The following is an 18,018-nucleotide window of genomic DNA, read 5'->3' on the forward strand; positions in this document are numbered from 1 at the left end:
GATCACTGGGGGCTGATCCTCCCTGGAGCCTGATAGTTTGGGGTGGTACTTCAACCACTCCACCATTGTGAGTGAGATACCTATTTATTTATTGTTAATTTTGCACTGTACAAACATATTGCACTAGGTGTTGTATTATTTGTATTACAGAGCCGTGTATTATTTGTTCCAGAAGCTCTGCAAGTATATCAGTCCTTTTTTTATTTATATTGGATATCCCTTGTCTGCACATATATGCACTTTGGCACTCCACATATTGTGTAAATTTCTTAAAGCACTATAGCACTTTGGTATTATTGCATTGTAATCAAATGTGTTATATGCCCTTCAGATTTTTTTAGGTGTGATTAACACTGTATTTTATTTATTGTAAGCGCACTCACTATTCCTTATTACCATTCTAGGAATACATACTACGGCTTCAGTTTACACATAACACTAGCCAGTCCCCTAGTAAAAATGTCCTGCCATGCACCATGTTGCATTAAGTGGCAACTGATTAGCCACTATGTTTTACATATCATATTATGTCTATCGATACACAGTGTTGGTATTGTCCCTAGGCGAATGTATGTAATATTGGCCACCGAGTACTCCTTTTATAGTACTCTGTGTGATTGTCTAACTTCATCAGATAGTAATATCTTGCCCCCTCTCTCCTATACAGCATTAAGGATTGGCCGGCCGATTATTCTAATATTTTGCATCACTGTGCCTTGTCCTATTCTATCCCTGAGTTCTGTGATCCACCCGAGCCCGTGCAACTGATCGCACATGCGGTCATAGCAACAATTGTAAACACGCCTCCTAGCATCCCGGGTGGTTTCCCCGGCAAACACTGATACGCAGAGGTTTCACAGCAGCAACAGCTGCTGAATACAATAAGCAGGGTCCGTTTTTGCCCGTGTTTTTTTCGGCGTGCAGGGCACTGGTGTACACATGAACTCAGGTAAGACTCAGCTGTATACAATGTACATTGAATAATTAAGTATGTTATTTATGTTGCCACATTTGTTATGCACTGTTATCCTGATGAAAGACCTGACATAGGACTGAAACGTCGATCACTTTTGGTTGTTGCAGAATAAAGCTAAGTTTATCTTTTTCACCTTACATGAAGTCCTTGGAGTGCTTTTCATATCACTATATATATTATTATTGCCGACAAGCACCGGGCTATACATTGTTAACTAAACTGGAGTGCAAGCTTTTGGACATTATATATATATTTATATATACACACACACACACACACACACACACACGGTTATTTGTATTTTATATATAGATAGAATTACATTCTATATATATCCAAGTGTATTTTGTTACCAATATATTCATTCTAACTGTATTAATAACAAAATACAGTTAGAATGAAATTACATATGAATATATAATTTATATAAAAGTTTGTTTCAATATTTTATTTGTTTTATTATTGTAATTATACATATATATATTCTAAGTGTATTTTAATATTAATATATATACTAATATTAAAATACACTTGTATGACGTTACATATATATATATATATATACACACACACACACACACACACACACACACACATATATATATATATATATATATACATACATACATACATACATACATACACACACACACACACACACACACACACACACACACACACCGTATATACTCGAGTATAAGCCGAGTTTTTCAGCACATTTTTTGTGCTGAAAAACCCCAACTCGGCTTATACTCGAGTCAATAGTCTGTATTATGGCAATTTGCATTGCCATAATACAGACAGGGGCTGTGGGGGCTGTCAGAGCTGTAACTTACCTGTCCTGCAGCTCCTGTGAGCTCCCTCCGCGCCGTCCGTTCAGCACCTCGGTCAGCTCCCAGTGTAAATCTCGCCGCGGCTCTCGCGAGACTTACAGTGGGAGATGACAGAAGAGCTGACCGGATGGCGCGGAGGAGGAGAGAGCTGACAGGAGCTGCAGGACAGGTAAGTTACAGCTCTGACAGCCCCCCTCTGCCACCCCACTGAACTGCCAATGCCACTGGACCACCAGGGAGTAAAAGCCCCCCTCCCTGGCCAGCTAGCAAGCAGGGAGGAGGGACGAAAAAAATAAAAAAAATATATATATATATATATATATATATATATATATATATAATAATATTAAAAAATAAAATAATAATTAATAAAATAATTAATAATATAACAATCAAAATGCCCACCCCCACCAACACATACACAAACACACACACTGCACTCATACACGCACACAATATATACACACACTGTAAATAAATATTCAATTAATATATACACACACACAATGCACTCACACTGCACTCATACACACTGCACTCATACGCACACACTGCATTCATTATATACACACACACTGTAAATAAATATTCAATTAATATAATTTTTTTAGGATCTAATTTTATTTAGAAATTTACCAGTAGCTGCTGCATTTCCCACCCTAGTCTTATACTCGAGTCAATAAGTTTTCCCAGTTTTTTGGGGTAAAATTAAGGGCCTCGGCTTATACTCGAGTATATACGGTATATATAAAAATAAATAGATATATAAAAATACTTTTAATTTTAAACATGTTGAATAATTTTTTATTTTTTTTTAACTTTCCCACCAGCAGGGGGACTGTGAAATTTCAGACAGTCCCCATGCTGGCAGATCCACAGCAAGCTATAGGGGGCCATGTGATCGCTCTTTGAGAGCGATCACATGGCCCCCGGGGGCCTCATTTGCCAGGGAGGGCTGCCTGGGCTGTGAGGCAGCCCTCCAGAAGAGCATCGCGGCGGAGGTAAGTAAATCTCACCTCCAGGGGCTCAAAGCCGTTACAGCGTTCTATGCCGCCGCAACGGCTTTAAAGCCCTTTAAATGCGGGACGGAATAGAACGCCATAACGTGAGTGACGGTCAGGAGAGTATTGGCTAAAGCTGTATATACAGAAACAAGTGATTTAATTCCTAAATGGCAGAGAATTGAGCCGTGAGATGACAGTGACTTGATCAGTATACTAAAACTGCTACATTAAAGGGACCCTAAGTATCTCTAACCACCTTCAGCTCATCTAAGTGGTCTGTCTGCAGTGTTTTGAGAAACTGCAATGTTTACATTGCATTGCTAAGACAGGCTTTAGTGGCGGTTTACCAGACAGCCACTAGAGGGACTTCTGTAATTTTACCAGACTCTAGGTCGCTTTACATGAAGACATCCAACATCAGTAAAATCCTGAAAGGAAAGCACTAAAGCAGCACTCCCCCGTTGGATGATTTCTGAGGAGGCAGAGCGCTGAGAGAGCTAAAGTTATTTTGATGCTTTGTTTATTGTTTGTTTTTTAAATGAACAAATCTTTATTTTCAACAACAAAATACAAATTCCTAAATGGACATTATAGTCACCAGAACAGCTAACGCTTAATATAGTAGTTCTGGTGTCAATTTCATGGCCCTGTGGGCTTTTCAATGTAAATGGTGCCTTTTCAGAGAAAAAGCAGTGTATACATTACTGCCTAGTGGCAAACTCAGAGGCCGTCTAAAGGTGCTTCCTAGTTCAGTGCTGCACACTATGCAACATTTACGTTACGTGTCTGCAGAGAGGCGCTGAACGTTCTCCATAGAGATTCATTGACTCAACATTGCTCTATGAGGAGATGCAGATTGGCACAGCACTGCATTTTGCCGCACATGCGCAATAGCCTCCCAATGCTTTCCAATGGGAAATCACTGGATCGGCTAAAATTATCAAGATTGATTAATGAGAATGGGCCAGCGGTGATAAGATAGGCACAGAGTGGGACACAAAGTGAGTAAAAACACCTTACCCATGCGATCCAGGTGGGCCAGTCGCACTCACTGATGTGAACACACATTCTGTGACACACTCATAAATTATTAAGACTTGATTTATTTTATTTACATTCATCTAGTCTCCCTACCCTTTGGGAGACCTGGAGTGGATCCTTTCCCTAAGGTCAAGTGGAGGTGCTGTGATGCTGTAATTGTCAAGCTCTTCTTGCTCTGCTCCCTCGCCAACATTATATCATGTAAGCTCCCTGGAAAGCAGTGATCGGGTGCGCTCACAGCTCCTTCACAAAGGCTCCTCAAACTCAAAAAGAAGCTTCTAAACAGAGTATTTCCCTGCCCAGACTGAAGATGACATAAGAGATCTGCAGCTTTTGCAAGCTGTTCTCCATCATAGAGAAAATAAATGCAATGCATGCATCCAAGTTTTTCCTAAAAATAAATAAATAAAATTACACACAGTTGCTCTACACTGCTTCTGATACTGCCAAGTAATGGCCTGTCAACAAACATTTACTGGAACACTTGGTGTTCATAAAAATCATAACTACTTCACCAATCAGCTCATATGGGTCGACAAAACTGTAACTGAAACATTGACGTGTATGACCTGATTTGTGAAATAAAGACCAAGAGTGTCAGCAATTGTAGATGGGGGATATTTGACAAGTAATTTACATACAGAATGACACACACACAGCTTAAAGGGACACTAAAGTCACCAGAACAACTACATCTTAATGTAGTTGTTCTGGGGAGTATAATCATTCCCTTCAGGCATTTTCATGAGAACTCTGCCTTGTCACAGAAAATGCAGGGCTTGCATTGCCCCTTGGGACACCTCCAGTTGCCACTACTCAGATGGCTGCTAGAGGTGCATCCTGGGGCAGTGCTGCACAGTAGGCAGCACTGCCGTTCAGCATCTCCACACTCTACATGGAGTCACTGAATTTCCCTATGAAGATGCATTGATTCAATGCATCTCTATGAGAAGGTGCTGACTGGCCAAAATAACATTCGGCCCCACTCACATCCCGCCTGTTTACCGATCTCGGCCAATCCAATGATTTCTTTATGGAAAAGCATTGGATTGGTTAATAATCGTAAATTCTGATGACGCCATCAAGGAGGCGGATTGGGGGCAGGTCCGCGCTAGCAAACCCGCGTGGCGCAGGAAATAAGGTATGTTTTAACCTGTTCTAAAAGGGGAGAGGGGGGGGGAGGAAGCCACCTAAATGGTGAATTAAGTACTATAGGGTCAGGAATACATGTTAGTGTTCCTGAACCTATTGTGTTCATTTAACATTTGAAACTACAAGCTAGGCCTTAAAGGGATCCTATAGTGCCTGGACAACAAACCTATTTTCCTGGCACTATAGGGCTAATAGGGGCTGATGGGGTTAACCACTTACCTGAATCCAGGTCAGGCTCCACCCATGCTCCTCCCCAGCCGACGTCAGCCGGCTGGGGAGACCTAAAGCGCATGCGCGGCAATGGCCACGCACACATTAGAACTCCCAATAGGAAAGTATTATTCAATGCTTTCCTATGGGGAAAATCTGACGCTGGAGGTTTGTGAGGACGTCCAGCATTAGATAACGGACCAAATGTCCGTTTGGATTCCGGATTCCCTCTAGTGGCTGTCTGTTAGATGTTTAACAAATGAGCTAAAGTGGTGTGGGTGCCTACAGTGTCCTGTTAAAGGAGAACGGTCACCTCAACACTATCTTTTATAAGTGATCCTTTTTATCAAGTTTTGAAAGGAAATGGTTTCTTTGTTAAATTAAATATATGTACATAAAAAAAAAAACAAAAAAAAAAAAACAAGAGAATAAGTCATCCATCATTCATATACATGCACCTTGGGTCAGACAGTGTTTGACAACCTTTATATAGTCTCTATGGGCATCCGTGCTTCACTCCCTGTACAGTGCAGTGACATCATCCGAAAGACTAACTGTAAAATCCAAACACTATCTGACCCAAGGTGTAGATGTATGGCTGAGGATCCGTTTATATATATATATATATATATATATATATATATATATATATATATATATATATATATATATATATATATATATATATATATATATATATATATATATATATATATACACACACACACACACACATACATATATACATATACATATACACACACACACATATACACACATACCGTGTTTCCCCAAAAATACGCCCTACCCCGAAAATAACCCCTAGCTGAATTTTCGGGGTGGGCTGCAATATAAGCCCTACCCCGAAAATAAGACCTAGGCAGGGCCGGCGCCCGCTGGCCCTTTAAATGCCTCAGCCGCCTGAGCGCTCTATAGAGCGCGCTCAGACGGCTGCCGCACTGCCTCACCTCCCCTTCCCTGTAGCGTGGCCGAGCTCCTCTCCGGTCCGCGACCCGCCCGGACTGACAGGAAGTGCACACTGAGTGTGCACTTCTTGTCAGTCCGGCCGGGTCGCAGACCGGAGAGGAGCTCGGCCACGCTACAGGGGAGGTGAGGAGAAGATTGGAGGGGGAGGGAGGGAAGGGGGAGTATTACAGGGAGGGATGGGGGAGAGTATTACAGGGAGGGAGGGGGGATAATATTACAGGGAGGGAGGGGGGATAATATTACAGGGAGGGAGGGGGGAGAGTATTACAGGGAGGGAGGGGGGAGAGTATTACAGGGAGGGAGGGAGGGGGGGATAATATTAAAGGGAGGGAGGGAGGGGGGGATAATATTAAAGGGAGGGAGGGAGGGGGGATAATATTACAGGGAGGGAGGGAGGGGGGATAATATTACAGGGAGGGAGAGAGGGGGATAATATTACAGGGAGGGAGGGAGGGGGGATAATATTACAGGGAGGGAGGGAGGGGGGATAATATTACAGGGAGGGAGGGGGGGGGATAATATTACAGGGAGGGAGGGGGGGGGATAATATTACAGGGAGGGAGGGAGGGGGAATAATATTACAGGGAGGGAGGGGGAGAGTATTACAGGGAGGGAGGGGGGAGAATATTACAGGGAGGGAGGGGGGAGAATATTACAGGGAGGGAGGGAGGGGGGAGAATATTACAGGGAGGGAGGGAGGAGAATATTACAGGGAGGGAGGGAGGAGAATATTACAGGGAGGGAGGGAGGAGAATATTACAGGGAGGGAGGAGAGGAGAATATTACAGGGAGGGATGGAGGGGGGAAGAATATTACAGGGAGGGAGGGAGGGGGGAAGAATATTACAGGGAGGGTTACATAGCGCGAACACCTTCTGACAGACTGGCTCTAAGCCCTACCCTGAAAATAAGCCCTAGTGTGTTTTTTGTGATTAAAATTAATATAAGACCCGGTCTTATTTTCGGAGAAACACGGTACATACATACATATATACATATATACATATATACACACACATACATACACATACACATAAAAATATAATGTATTTCCTTTCAAAAACTGCTGGACAGTTATCTTTCAAAGGGATACTCGGATACTCTATTGTCCAAACACAATTAAATTGCTGGCAGAGCCTCATTTTGCCCACAATACACAATGTGGGGAGCACTTTGGAGACTGCTACAGCTGTGCATACCCATCAATCCACAAATTATGAAACAAACTGTGAGGCAACAGAGTAAGGACAGTTAAGAGGCAAGTATTGTGGGAAAGTTAGGAAGTGAAGCTGCACCCTTCTGTTACAATTGTCAGTTTAGGAAAGACACATGAGACAAGGTGTGGCAAAACTAGCCACTTAAGAAATGTATGTGGGTAAAATGTTTCATTTTTCGTTTATTTTCCCTTTTATTACATGTATATTTATACGAATGCCGCCAGCGTTCCGCTTGGAGTTCCACGAACAGTGATTTTCAAACACTGTTCGTGAAACGAACCAACTGCCGAATGGGAGACCACACAACGGGGGTCGTGTGTCTCCCATTAACTACTGCAACAATGTATCTGCAGTTTATTAATTGGTTTCTTGGGTGGTCGCCATATGTATAACGAACACGTGGTGGCGGCCATCTTTGTTTACGAAAGCACAGTGGTGTTTGGTCATCGAGTGCCTGGAACTAAAATCGGCTACCCGACTTACCGAACACCGCTGGACTTCCAGGCCGTTCGTGTAAATAATTATTTTGGTACATTCGGTAGCTTTTCGTGTATTCTCCAAGTACAATGTCTGTTCACCTACAGTGTATTTTGCATGGCGTTCGGTTATTTCTGCAGGGATCTGAGCGGTAATTCACCAGACGGTGCGCTCAGATCCCAGCTATAAAATAAAGGTTCATTCAACCAATTCCACTTATTTTACAAGTTATGGATTTTAATGTATAATGGTATGTTTTACTGTACGGAGAGATAATGTGGTTATCAGTACATTCTTGCACAATTCTCTCTCCTGTACAGCATGGCCTGATGGGAAAAGACCTTGCAGGGTCAGTTTCCCACACAGTCCCCTTGATTAAAACCCCTGTGATACCACTTTGTAAACCCCTTGCATGGGGAACTGCATAAATACCGTGACCTGTGAATAAAAGCTCAGTGGACCTCCAAGCTATATGTCGTCTAGTTCTTTGGAGGAAAGGATTGTTACTACGCTACCTGTGTTTTACCTGCCTATCCTGACTACCAGTGGAGATACCGTGGATTAACCCCTACTACTCCGCTTCACAAGGTAGTCCCTATTTTGTCTTATGTTTTAAACAGAAATATAAAAGAAATGAAGTAAAGAAGAACAGAATGAGATAGAGGAAGAAGACGAAAAAATAGGAGTAATGCAAGTCTCAGGTGGCAGAGCCACTTTAAGGACTGAGAGCTTAAGCAAACACTTGCCATATGCAATGCCCACTTACATAGCTCCACGATCAAGGCCTGAAACTGATACATCACAGTCTGGTGGGGTTTTCCAAACAGGTTGGAGAGAAATGTCAATCCTTGACAGCCCAAAAGTTTCATGTGGATTCAAAAGCAGGACCAAACTAAAGGCACATCAATGCGGTAGGACTCATCGTTAAAATCACTGCTGCATGATGCATTTTAGATACATAAGCATCTCCAGATAAAAATAGAAAATTAGATGACCATGTATTGGATGCTAGATTAAAATAAAATTACAGTCCAGTCCTATAGAGACCTAATCCAAGTCTATATCCTAAAGGTGAAATATCAACTCTATTTGGGGTTCCTTGTCAATTAAATCTTGCAGTTTAATGGCACTGCATAAATAATTGCTGCCAAGAGTCAGTGTCTACATTTTTAATTCCGGTCTCCCATTTACACTGTTGCTCAGTATGTGGGATGCTTGATAAATAAAAAAATATCTTGCCCTGTACTCCGACTGAGTACTTCCGCCCAGTCTGCTTCCTAGTCGCTTGCATGGACCCCGGAATGCTTCAGCCCCATTCGTTGGAGCTCTTCCACCCTACCAGGCTGCAGCTCTCCTTCCAAGTAGGTATCGTCTCCTCTGCGGTGCTTCCAGGCAGGTATCGTCCCCTCTGCCTATTCCGCTGCGGTCCTTCCAGGCCGTTTAGCTAAAGGCAGGATGGGGGGGACGGGGGGGGAACAGTGAGCGGGCAGAGCAGCCGGTCGGCTTCTTTGTTAAATATTTTAAAAAGGACCACTATAGGCACCCACACCACTTCAGCTCAATGAAGTAGTCTGGGTGCCAAGTCCCCCTAGTTTTAACCCTGCAGCTGAAAACATAGCAGTTTCAGAGAAACTGCTAAGTTCACACTGCAGGGTTAATCCAGGCTCTAGTGGCTGTCGCACAGAGTATCTGACGCTGGACGTCCTCAAGGAATCCAGCATCAAATAAGATCCCCATAGGAAAGCATTGAGGAATGCTTTCCTACGGGCAGGATTGAATGCGAGCCTTTGGCCGCGCATGCGCTTTCGGCATCACTCTGGAGCTGACGTTGGCGAGGGAGGAGAGGTCACCAGCGCAAATGGAGCCCAGAGCTGGATTAAAGTAAGTGGCTGAAGGGGTTAAACCCCTTCAGCGCCGAGGGAGGGGGGCTCTCCAAGAGCCTATAGTGCAAGGAAAACGGGTTTGTTTTCCTAGCACTATAGGATCCCTTTAAAGTCTGGCAGCATTGCAGCCCTCCAGCAAAGAGTTATACACCTCTGATATAGACTTTACCATAATTTAAGCATTCACGCTGACCATATTACAAGGACAAAGTGGACGGAGAAGAAATAGTAAAAATGCACAATTTAATAAAGTCAGGATTGCAAACAATAAACAGGCAACTTTTTCATAATAGACAGTCGTTGTTAGCATAATTCAATCTAAATACGTCAATCTGGCAGCAACCAGATGTTTGAATTTGGCTTTTATCACTCTATATGAGAGTCAATATAACTGGAAAAGGTTACCACTTGTTTTTAGGTATTATATACCCACAGAACCATTCTACATAACCTTTTTTTTTAAAGCAAAATGCACAGAATATGTGGGCCATTTGGCTTATACATCTGCCATCAAAATCTGTGCTCCCAGAATTTCTCAACAGAAATAAAAAATCAAAATGGGTAGCCTTACAGGACTCCAAAAATGCAGGCTTCCGATTACGTAATTATTTCTGTGCAACTTCTGATGACTAGTTTACTAATGTTTAATAAAAGACAGAACATAAATATACCATCTATAGTACAGTCACTTAGCTAATCACATGGATTATTTTTCCCTCAAAGAGAGTCTGATTCATCACCTCCTCCTCCCCCTCCAAGAAACAAACAAAAACCAGGAAAGCGTTCTGCTTGGCGTAGTGTACTCAGCAGGAGAAATGTGGTGCGTGCAGACAATTTATAACTTCCCATCAGAAGCCAGAACTATTCTCTAAAAGATATACTTCAAAAACATCTAGGGAAAACCAGAGAAGGCATGCAGATAAGTACATGTTAACCCTCAATATTGCTTGACATGTTTCACACACTGTACAAGACCTCAGTCATCATGGAGAATATAAGAAAATAGGTTTATTTCCAGTCACAATTTCCTTTTAAGTAAAACGGTTCTTACATTAGAGCTGCCATATGTGGCTTTACCTTAAAGCGATCTAAAAAAATCACTTTACTACAACTAAAACACAGTGGTAAGAAGCTTTGTCTAAAAGTTTACTACACTTCTGGATAAGAAAAGAAAAAAAGGGAAAATACAGTACAATCAAACATCATATTTAATATTGAGGGACATTGGTGTACTATACTTCGCTCTGAAGGATTGGCACAAAAAGGCAAAGGTGGCCAAAAAGTCATCATTACATTTACTTGTAATTAAGTTACAGAACAGTCTACTATACACAGCCAGATCTGTGCACAGATCAAGCATAATGACTTTTTTCAAAGCACTGCAAACTATGGCACATGCACAGCAACCAACATGCTCCACCACCCCAATGTTTCTCTATGACAAGCATTAGCAGTGTTCAGTGTCATTGTGCTGTGTGTAATTACACAAAACATGAAGACCTTTGAATATCAGTAGAAATTCAGGTAAGGTTTTTTCACCTACCTTACCTCCCTCGAGGTAATACATTCCCAAATAAAAGTATGCAAAACAAGTTACATGCATGTTTTAAGTGGGGGTATATCTACTATAGTAATCCCTTCTCTCACACAAACTTTCCACCCCCCCCCCCCCCCCGAACAAAATGTTCCTTTAAAGAACCATAACCACTACAGCCAAATATAGAGGTTATTGTAAAAGAAGTGTCCTGGTGCCGCCCCATGGGTAATCTATCAAACAATCATAGCACAGTTTGATATTTACCTGTGTCCCAGCAGGAACACCAATTAAATGTGGTATTCTTAGAGCTGAAGGAACCAGATGCCAATGGAGGAACCAACTCACTGGTAGAGAGTAGAGAGTGTTCTTTGCCACTGAATGGCTTGAATGAGAAGCTGTATTACCCAAAATGACATTGATTTGTCTTGCTCCCTTAAACTAGATGAGCATGGGCACTCAGAAGAGTTAGCAGATTAATCTGGTTGGACACCATGGCACTCCTGGCATCACAACCACAAAGCAAGCGGAACAGGTTATGGTGATTGGAGGATTCCTTTAAAAGGAACTACAGCCGCTGTGTTTGTTATGTGGATATGGTGTCAGGAATGTCCTGACTCTCTCCCAGCGTAAGCAGTCGAATCATTTAAAGGGACTCTCCAGGAAGAGGATTTTACTCACCTGGTTTCAGCGCCGGGAGCCTCGTGAAGCTGCGCCCCCTATTTCGTCAAAATGACGAAATAGGCGGGCGCGAGCAGGGAGCAATCAGCCACTTCCATTTCCATTTCTCTGAAAATACAGTGTTTACATTAGATTGCCTGCAAGGAGCTATAGATCTCACCTGAACAACTACATTAAGCTGTAGTTGTTCAGGTGAATATAGTGTCCCTTTAAGAAAGGTTTGAAAACTTAAAGGAGGGTCAGGAACACAAACATGTATTCCTGACTGTATAATGTTAACAAAACACTAACTAGCCCCCCTGGCCACCCTAATTATAGTAAAATCTTACCTTTATGCCAGTATGCTGGTTCTGCCCCTGATCTGCCTCCTTGGTTACCATCTTTAGAAGTGATGATCTCAGCCAATCACAATGCATTTCAATAGTAAAGCATTGGATGGCTGTGGGCCAGGAGTGGAGCCAAACACTGCCTTCAGCATAGCCTCAGAGATGCATTGAATCCATGCATCTCTATGGGAAAAATTCAGCGTGGAGAGGGTGGAGACATTGAATGTCAGTGCTGCACACTATGCAGAACTGCCCCATCTGAGGAGTGCCCACTGGAGATGTCCCTAAGCTGTAATGTAAACACTGCCTTTTTCTCTGAAAAGACAGTGTTAACCGCAAAAAGCCTGCATGGACAGACTATGCTCACCAGAATATCGACATTAAGCTGAAGTTGTTCTGGTGACCAACTATAGTGTCCCTTTAAAAAGTTGTTTTGTCACCCTAATCTTACTTTTCTTTCATCATTTACTCTTCTATTCCTTCAGAATCTGTTTTTTTTTTTTTCCTGTCTGATCTGTTTTGCTTTAAAAAAAAAAAAAAAAAAAAAAAAACACCCAAGACAAAGTATTTTTAATATTATCTTCGTTTACTTTTCATGGTTTTTTTCCCCCCCCTTTTCTATATTCTTGCCTCTGGCTTTTGTATATAATAAAAACGCGTTAGTATCTTATTAGACAGTGTGCCTTTCAGCGCAAATTCAAGTTTTTGTTTACGTTTTGTTTTGATCACAACGTGCACATTTGGCTCAGTCATTAAAGGGGTTAAGATTAATCTGCCTCCAGTGGGTATTTACCAGACTCTGGGGGCACGTCCTGGCTGTTAATGGACTTTTGGTCTGGAAACCAACGCTGGATGTCCTTACGCTCTACATGAGAACATCCAGCATCAGCTATTTCCCCATAGGAAAACATTGATTCAATAATTTCCTATGGCGAGGGCCTATTGTGCGTGGCACTTGCCAAGCATTTGTATCAGCGCCCTCTAAGCATTGACATCACAGGAGGCAGAGCCGCAACCCAGTGCCGAGGTACATTGCGGGATAAATGTTTAACCTTTTATTTACCACTGTGAGGTGGGGGAGAGGTTAGAGGGAGCAATAATGCCAGGAAGACAGCTTTGTATTCCTGGCACCATAGTATCCCTTTAAGGCAAGTTCCATTTCCTTTGTCAAAAAGATTTTTCCCACAATACTTACTTACTATCCAGTTCTTGGGGGTGACAAAGTCAGCCATCTATTAGCATAGTTCTTACTTTATTAGCAACATATTTAAAAGAAAACTAATTTATGAATGACTGACAAATGGCCAATGGGAATGCATTCAAGGGTGTAAACCACAGTTCACTTCACATGAAGCTAGTCCCAAGATGTAAGAAAGTCATATTTTATGGAATTACTCTGTAGTAATGGTGAAATGTGCATTCGTGTATTATATCAAAGTGTCTAGTCTCATCACAATAAACCTCAAGACATTCGTTTTTGAGGTTTATGGATATCTACACAACCCCCAATACAAGATAGTTTTTTTTGTTTAGTTTTTTTAGGTTTCCATCCATTTTGGGGAAGCACGAGGACAGCGGTAGGCAGCCTTTGGCATTCCAGATGGTGTGGAGTACATCTCGCTTTGCCAGCATTATGGGTGTAAGAGCAGTATGGGAGATGTAGTCCACAACATCTGGAGTGCTGAAGGTGGCCTGCCCCTGCACAGGACATAAACCTGCTTAAGTCTAGTGGACGTTGCAGTCCCACAAAATAGATGCTATTTATGGCACCTCTATGGTTAAAAACCCAGAGAGGAGATAAGACAGGAGCCTTAAAGGCAGTGTACAGTTTCTCTTCCGGCATATGAGTAACAGAAGAGTCGTCAAATGGTCAAGCAAAAACCTCTTTTTGCAGCAGTCATAAATATTTCCATTATTCTTTAACTACACACAGAACAGTTAAGAAGCTGTGGAAAGAGAAATATAAAGAGCTATTCTTAAAGAACATCCATCCCTTAAAGAGACACTATAGGAACAGAGACCACGTCAACTCAATGAAGTGGCCTGTGTGACATGTCTCCCCTGTTTTAACACTGCAGCTACAGGAACAGCAATATTTTACAGGATTTAACTGCCTCTGGTGACAGTCACTCAGGTGGTCACTAAAGTCACTTCCACAGAATGAGTAAAACTGTGACATTTCAATCAGAGTCAGAGAAAATCTGAGCACAACGTTTTGATGCCCATGCGCACTAGCCTTCTGATGCTTTCCTATGGGAAAGGATTGGATTGACTGAGATCATCGATGATGATCTCAGCCAAGAAGGCAAGAGCAGTCTCAAAGACCAGCTCTTCAAGCGATATTTATTTTTCTGCAGGTGGGGACTATAGCATTAGAAATACACATTTGTAATGTGATAGTGTTCCTTTAACCGTAGCACTAAAAATTAACAGACTACACAACACTAACCCTAATCCAACAATAACCTGCAATTTAAAAGACACGGGATAAATGTGCATTAGGGTAAAATCATGTTGTCTTGGGAGAGAGACATTTATAAGCCATTCTACTTTTGTCTTTAGTGGTCTATTATGATGTCCCCTTGACAGCTTTGTTCTCTAGACAGAAATATAGGTATAATTTTGACAACTGCAAATCAGACCTTTTTACCATGCTTGTGCATTGCCAATAGACATTCAAGGATGCCCAGTGAGAGGCTGGAACAACTTCTATTTAATAAGGTCTGATGACAGTCTTACCTCATGGTTTAGGAAGTTGAATATACTTTGCGGAATTTGCTGGCACTTTAAAAATAAAATAAAAAAACAACAACATTTGCACATTGATCTATACATGTGGCTAGCCCAATGTATAAATGAAGTAATTTGCAGATTAACCTTTTAGGGAACCAGGACTGGACAAAATCATTACAGGTTATCAGCTATGGAGAGGTCAAATCAGTGGACATGCATGACACATGTCCCTGTAACCATCAGTTATTGCTAAAAACTACTGGATCATCTCTACAAAATTAAACAAGGGTAATAATTAATACTTGTTAATAACCATGCACTACTACTAACAAACACATAGGGACAGACTAGACAGAGTGTAGACCCCAGACAGACAGTGAGTGAGTGCTAGCTGTAGACCCCAGGCAGACAGACAGTGAGTGCTAGCTGTAGACCCCAGACAGACAGTGAGTGAGTGCTAGCTGTAGACCCCAGACAGACAGTGAGTGAGTGCTAGCTGTAGACCCCAGACAGACAGTGAGTGAGTGCTAGCTGTAGACCCCAGACAGACAGTGAGTGAGTGCTAGCTGTAGACCCCAGACAGACAGTGAGTGCTAGCTGTAGACCCCAGGCAGACAGACAGTGAGTGCTAGCTGTAGACCCCAGGCAGACAGACAGTGAGTGCTAGCTGTAGACCCCAGGCAGACAGACAGTGAGTGCTAGCTGTAGACCCCAGGCAGACAGACAGTGAGTGCTAGCTGTAGACCCCAGGCAGACAGACAGTGAGTGCTAGCTGTAGACCCCAGGCAGACAGACAGTGAGTGCTAGCTGTAGACCCCAGGCAGACAGACAGTGAGTGCTAGCTGTAGACCCCAGGCAGACAGACAGTGAGTGCTAGCTGTAGACCCCAGGCAGACAGACAGTGAGTGCTAGCTGTAGACCCCAGGCAGACAGACAGTGAGTGCTAGCTGTAGACCCCAGGCAGACAGACAGTGAGTGCTAGCTGTAGACCCCAGGCAGACAGACAGTGAGTGCTAGCTGTAGACCCCAGGCAGACAGACAGTGAGTGCTAGCTGTAGACCCCAGGCAGACAGACAGTGAGTGCTAGCTGTAGACCCCAGGCAGACAGACAGTGAGTGCTAGCTGTAGACCCCAGGCAGACAGACAGTGAGTGCTAGCTGTAGACCCCAGGCAGACAGACAGTGAGTGCTAGCTGTAGACCCCAGGCAGACAGACAGTGAGTGCTAGCTGTAGACCCCAGGCAGACAGACAGTGAGTGCTAGCTGTAGACCCCAGGCAGACAGACAGTGAGTGCTAGCTGTAGACCCCAGGCAGACAGACAGTGAGTGCTAGCTGTAGACCCCAGGCAGACAGACAGTGAGTGCTAGCTGTAGACCCCAGGCAGACAGACAGTGAGTGCTAGCTGTAGACCCCAGACAGACAGTGAGTGAGTGCTAGCTGTAGACCCCAGACAGACAGACAGTGAGTGCTAGCTGTAGACCCCAGACAGACAGTGAGTGAGTGCTAGCTGTAGACCCCAGACAGACAGTGAGTGAGTGCTAGCTGTAGACCCCAGACAGACAGTGAGTGAGTGCTAGCTGTAGACCCCAGACAGACAGTGAGTGAGTGCTAGCTGTAGACCCCAGACAGACAGTGAGTGAGTGCTAGCTGTAGACCCCAGACAGACAGTGAGTGAGTGCTAGCTGTAGACCCCAGACAGACAGTGAGTGAGTGCTAGCTGTAGACCCCAGACAGACAGTGAGTGAGTGCTAGCTGTAGACCCCAGACAGACAGTGAGTGAGTGCTAGCTGTAGACCCCAGACAGACAGTGAGTGAGTGCTAGCTGTAGACCCCAGACAGACAGTGAGTGAGTGCTAGCTGTAGACCCCAGACAGACAGTGAGTGAGTGCTAGCTGTAGACCCCAGACAGACAGTGAGTGAGTGCTAGCTGTAGACCCCAGACAGACAGTGAGTGAGTGCTAGCTGTAGACCCCAGACAGACAGTGAGTGCTAGCTGTAGACCCCAGACAGACAGTGAGTGCTAGCTGTAGACCCCAGACAGACAGTGAGTGCTAGCTGTAGACCCCAGACAGACAGTGAGTGCTAGCTGTAGACCCCAGACAGACAGTGAGTGCTAGCTGTAGACCCCAGACAGACAGTGAGTGCTAGCTGTAGACCCCAGACAGACAGTGAGTGCTAGCTGTAGACCCCAGACAGACAGTGAGTGCTAGCTATAGCCCCCACACAGACAGCTGCCTGTCTCTCCAGGTGCTGGGACAGATGGTTGTTGCTTACAGTGCCGATGCTGCCGTGACAGGCGCGGTCTCCATGCTGCTGGCCGGGGTAGCACTGCGGGCTGCTGTCAGCACCATTCCAGGGGCCGGAGGAGCGGAGAACCCGCAGTCAGAGCGCACAGCTTGCCTGGGTCCCCTCTCATTCCATCCCTTCCGGGCCGGCCGGCCGGCTCCGCTCCCAGTGCCGCCACCGGCAAGTCCTGACCTCCGAGGTGGGGGGAGGAGGGGTCGCTCACCCTGCGACCTTTAACCTCCGAGTCCCCTTGTCCGTAAGGTAAACAGGGGGTCTCCTTCCCCGAACCCGCGCCCTCCTCCTGACAGGACTGCTCACTGTACTGTACTACAAATCCTAATCAACATCCTGATCTTTCGTTTCCAGAGCCAATTAGGATGGCGCTATTAAAAAGCAGTGGCTCCATCTACCGGTGGGAGACTCCAACAGCCTCCCACATGTAATGCTCACAGTCCTGGGGAAGGCATGGGCTGGAGCTCTGTCACTAGACAAGCAAACTCTGCAGTGACATTTCCTGTCCGTAAGAGATTTATAGCCTCTGTTGTTAGTACTAGTTATTATTTTATAAACAAATCAAAAATAAGGTTGAAAGATTATGATATTTATGTTGTGATGTAAAAGCATATAGTAAAACTCATTAGTTGGACGAGAGTCAGTGGGGGTTATGTGTAAAGAGTAT

At 43.8% G+C, this 18,018-nt stretch overlaps 1 protein-coding gene across 1 annotated transcript in view; it reads right to left on the reverse strand.

The window, feature by feature from the left end:
• KLHL2 (kelch like family member 2) overlaps nt 1-17,696 on the reverse strand; it is a 132,007-nt gene extending 114,311 nt beyond the window's left edge. Inside the window, exon 1 of the mRNA XM_063458201.1 lies at nt 17,328-17,696. Within this exon, the coding sequence (XP_063314271.1) occupies nt 17,328-17,404 (77 nt within the window). The 5' untranslated portion in view covers nt 17,405-17,696. The remainder of the gene's footprint in view (nt 1-17,327) is intronic.
• Nucleotides 17,697-18,018: the final 322 nt, after the last annotated feature.

The sequence above is a fragment of the Pelobates fuscus genome, chromosome 6 (genome assembly GCF_036172605.1).
Source record: "Pelobates fuscus isolate aPelFus1 chromosome 6, aPelFus1.pri, whole genome shotgun sequence".
Classification (NCBI taxonomy): domain Eukaryota; kingdom Metazoa; phylum Chordata; class Amphibia; order Anura; family Pelobatidae; genus Pelobates; species Pelobates fuscus.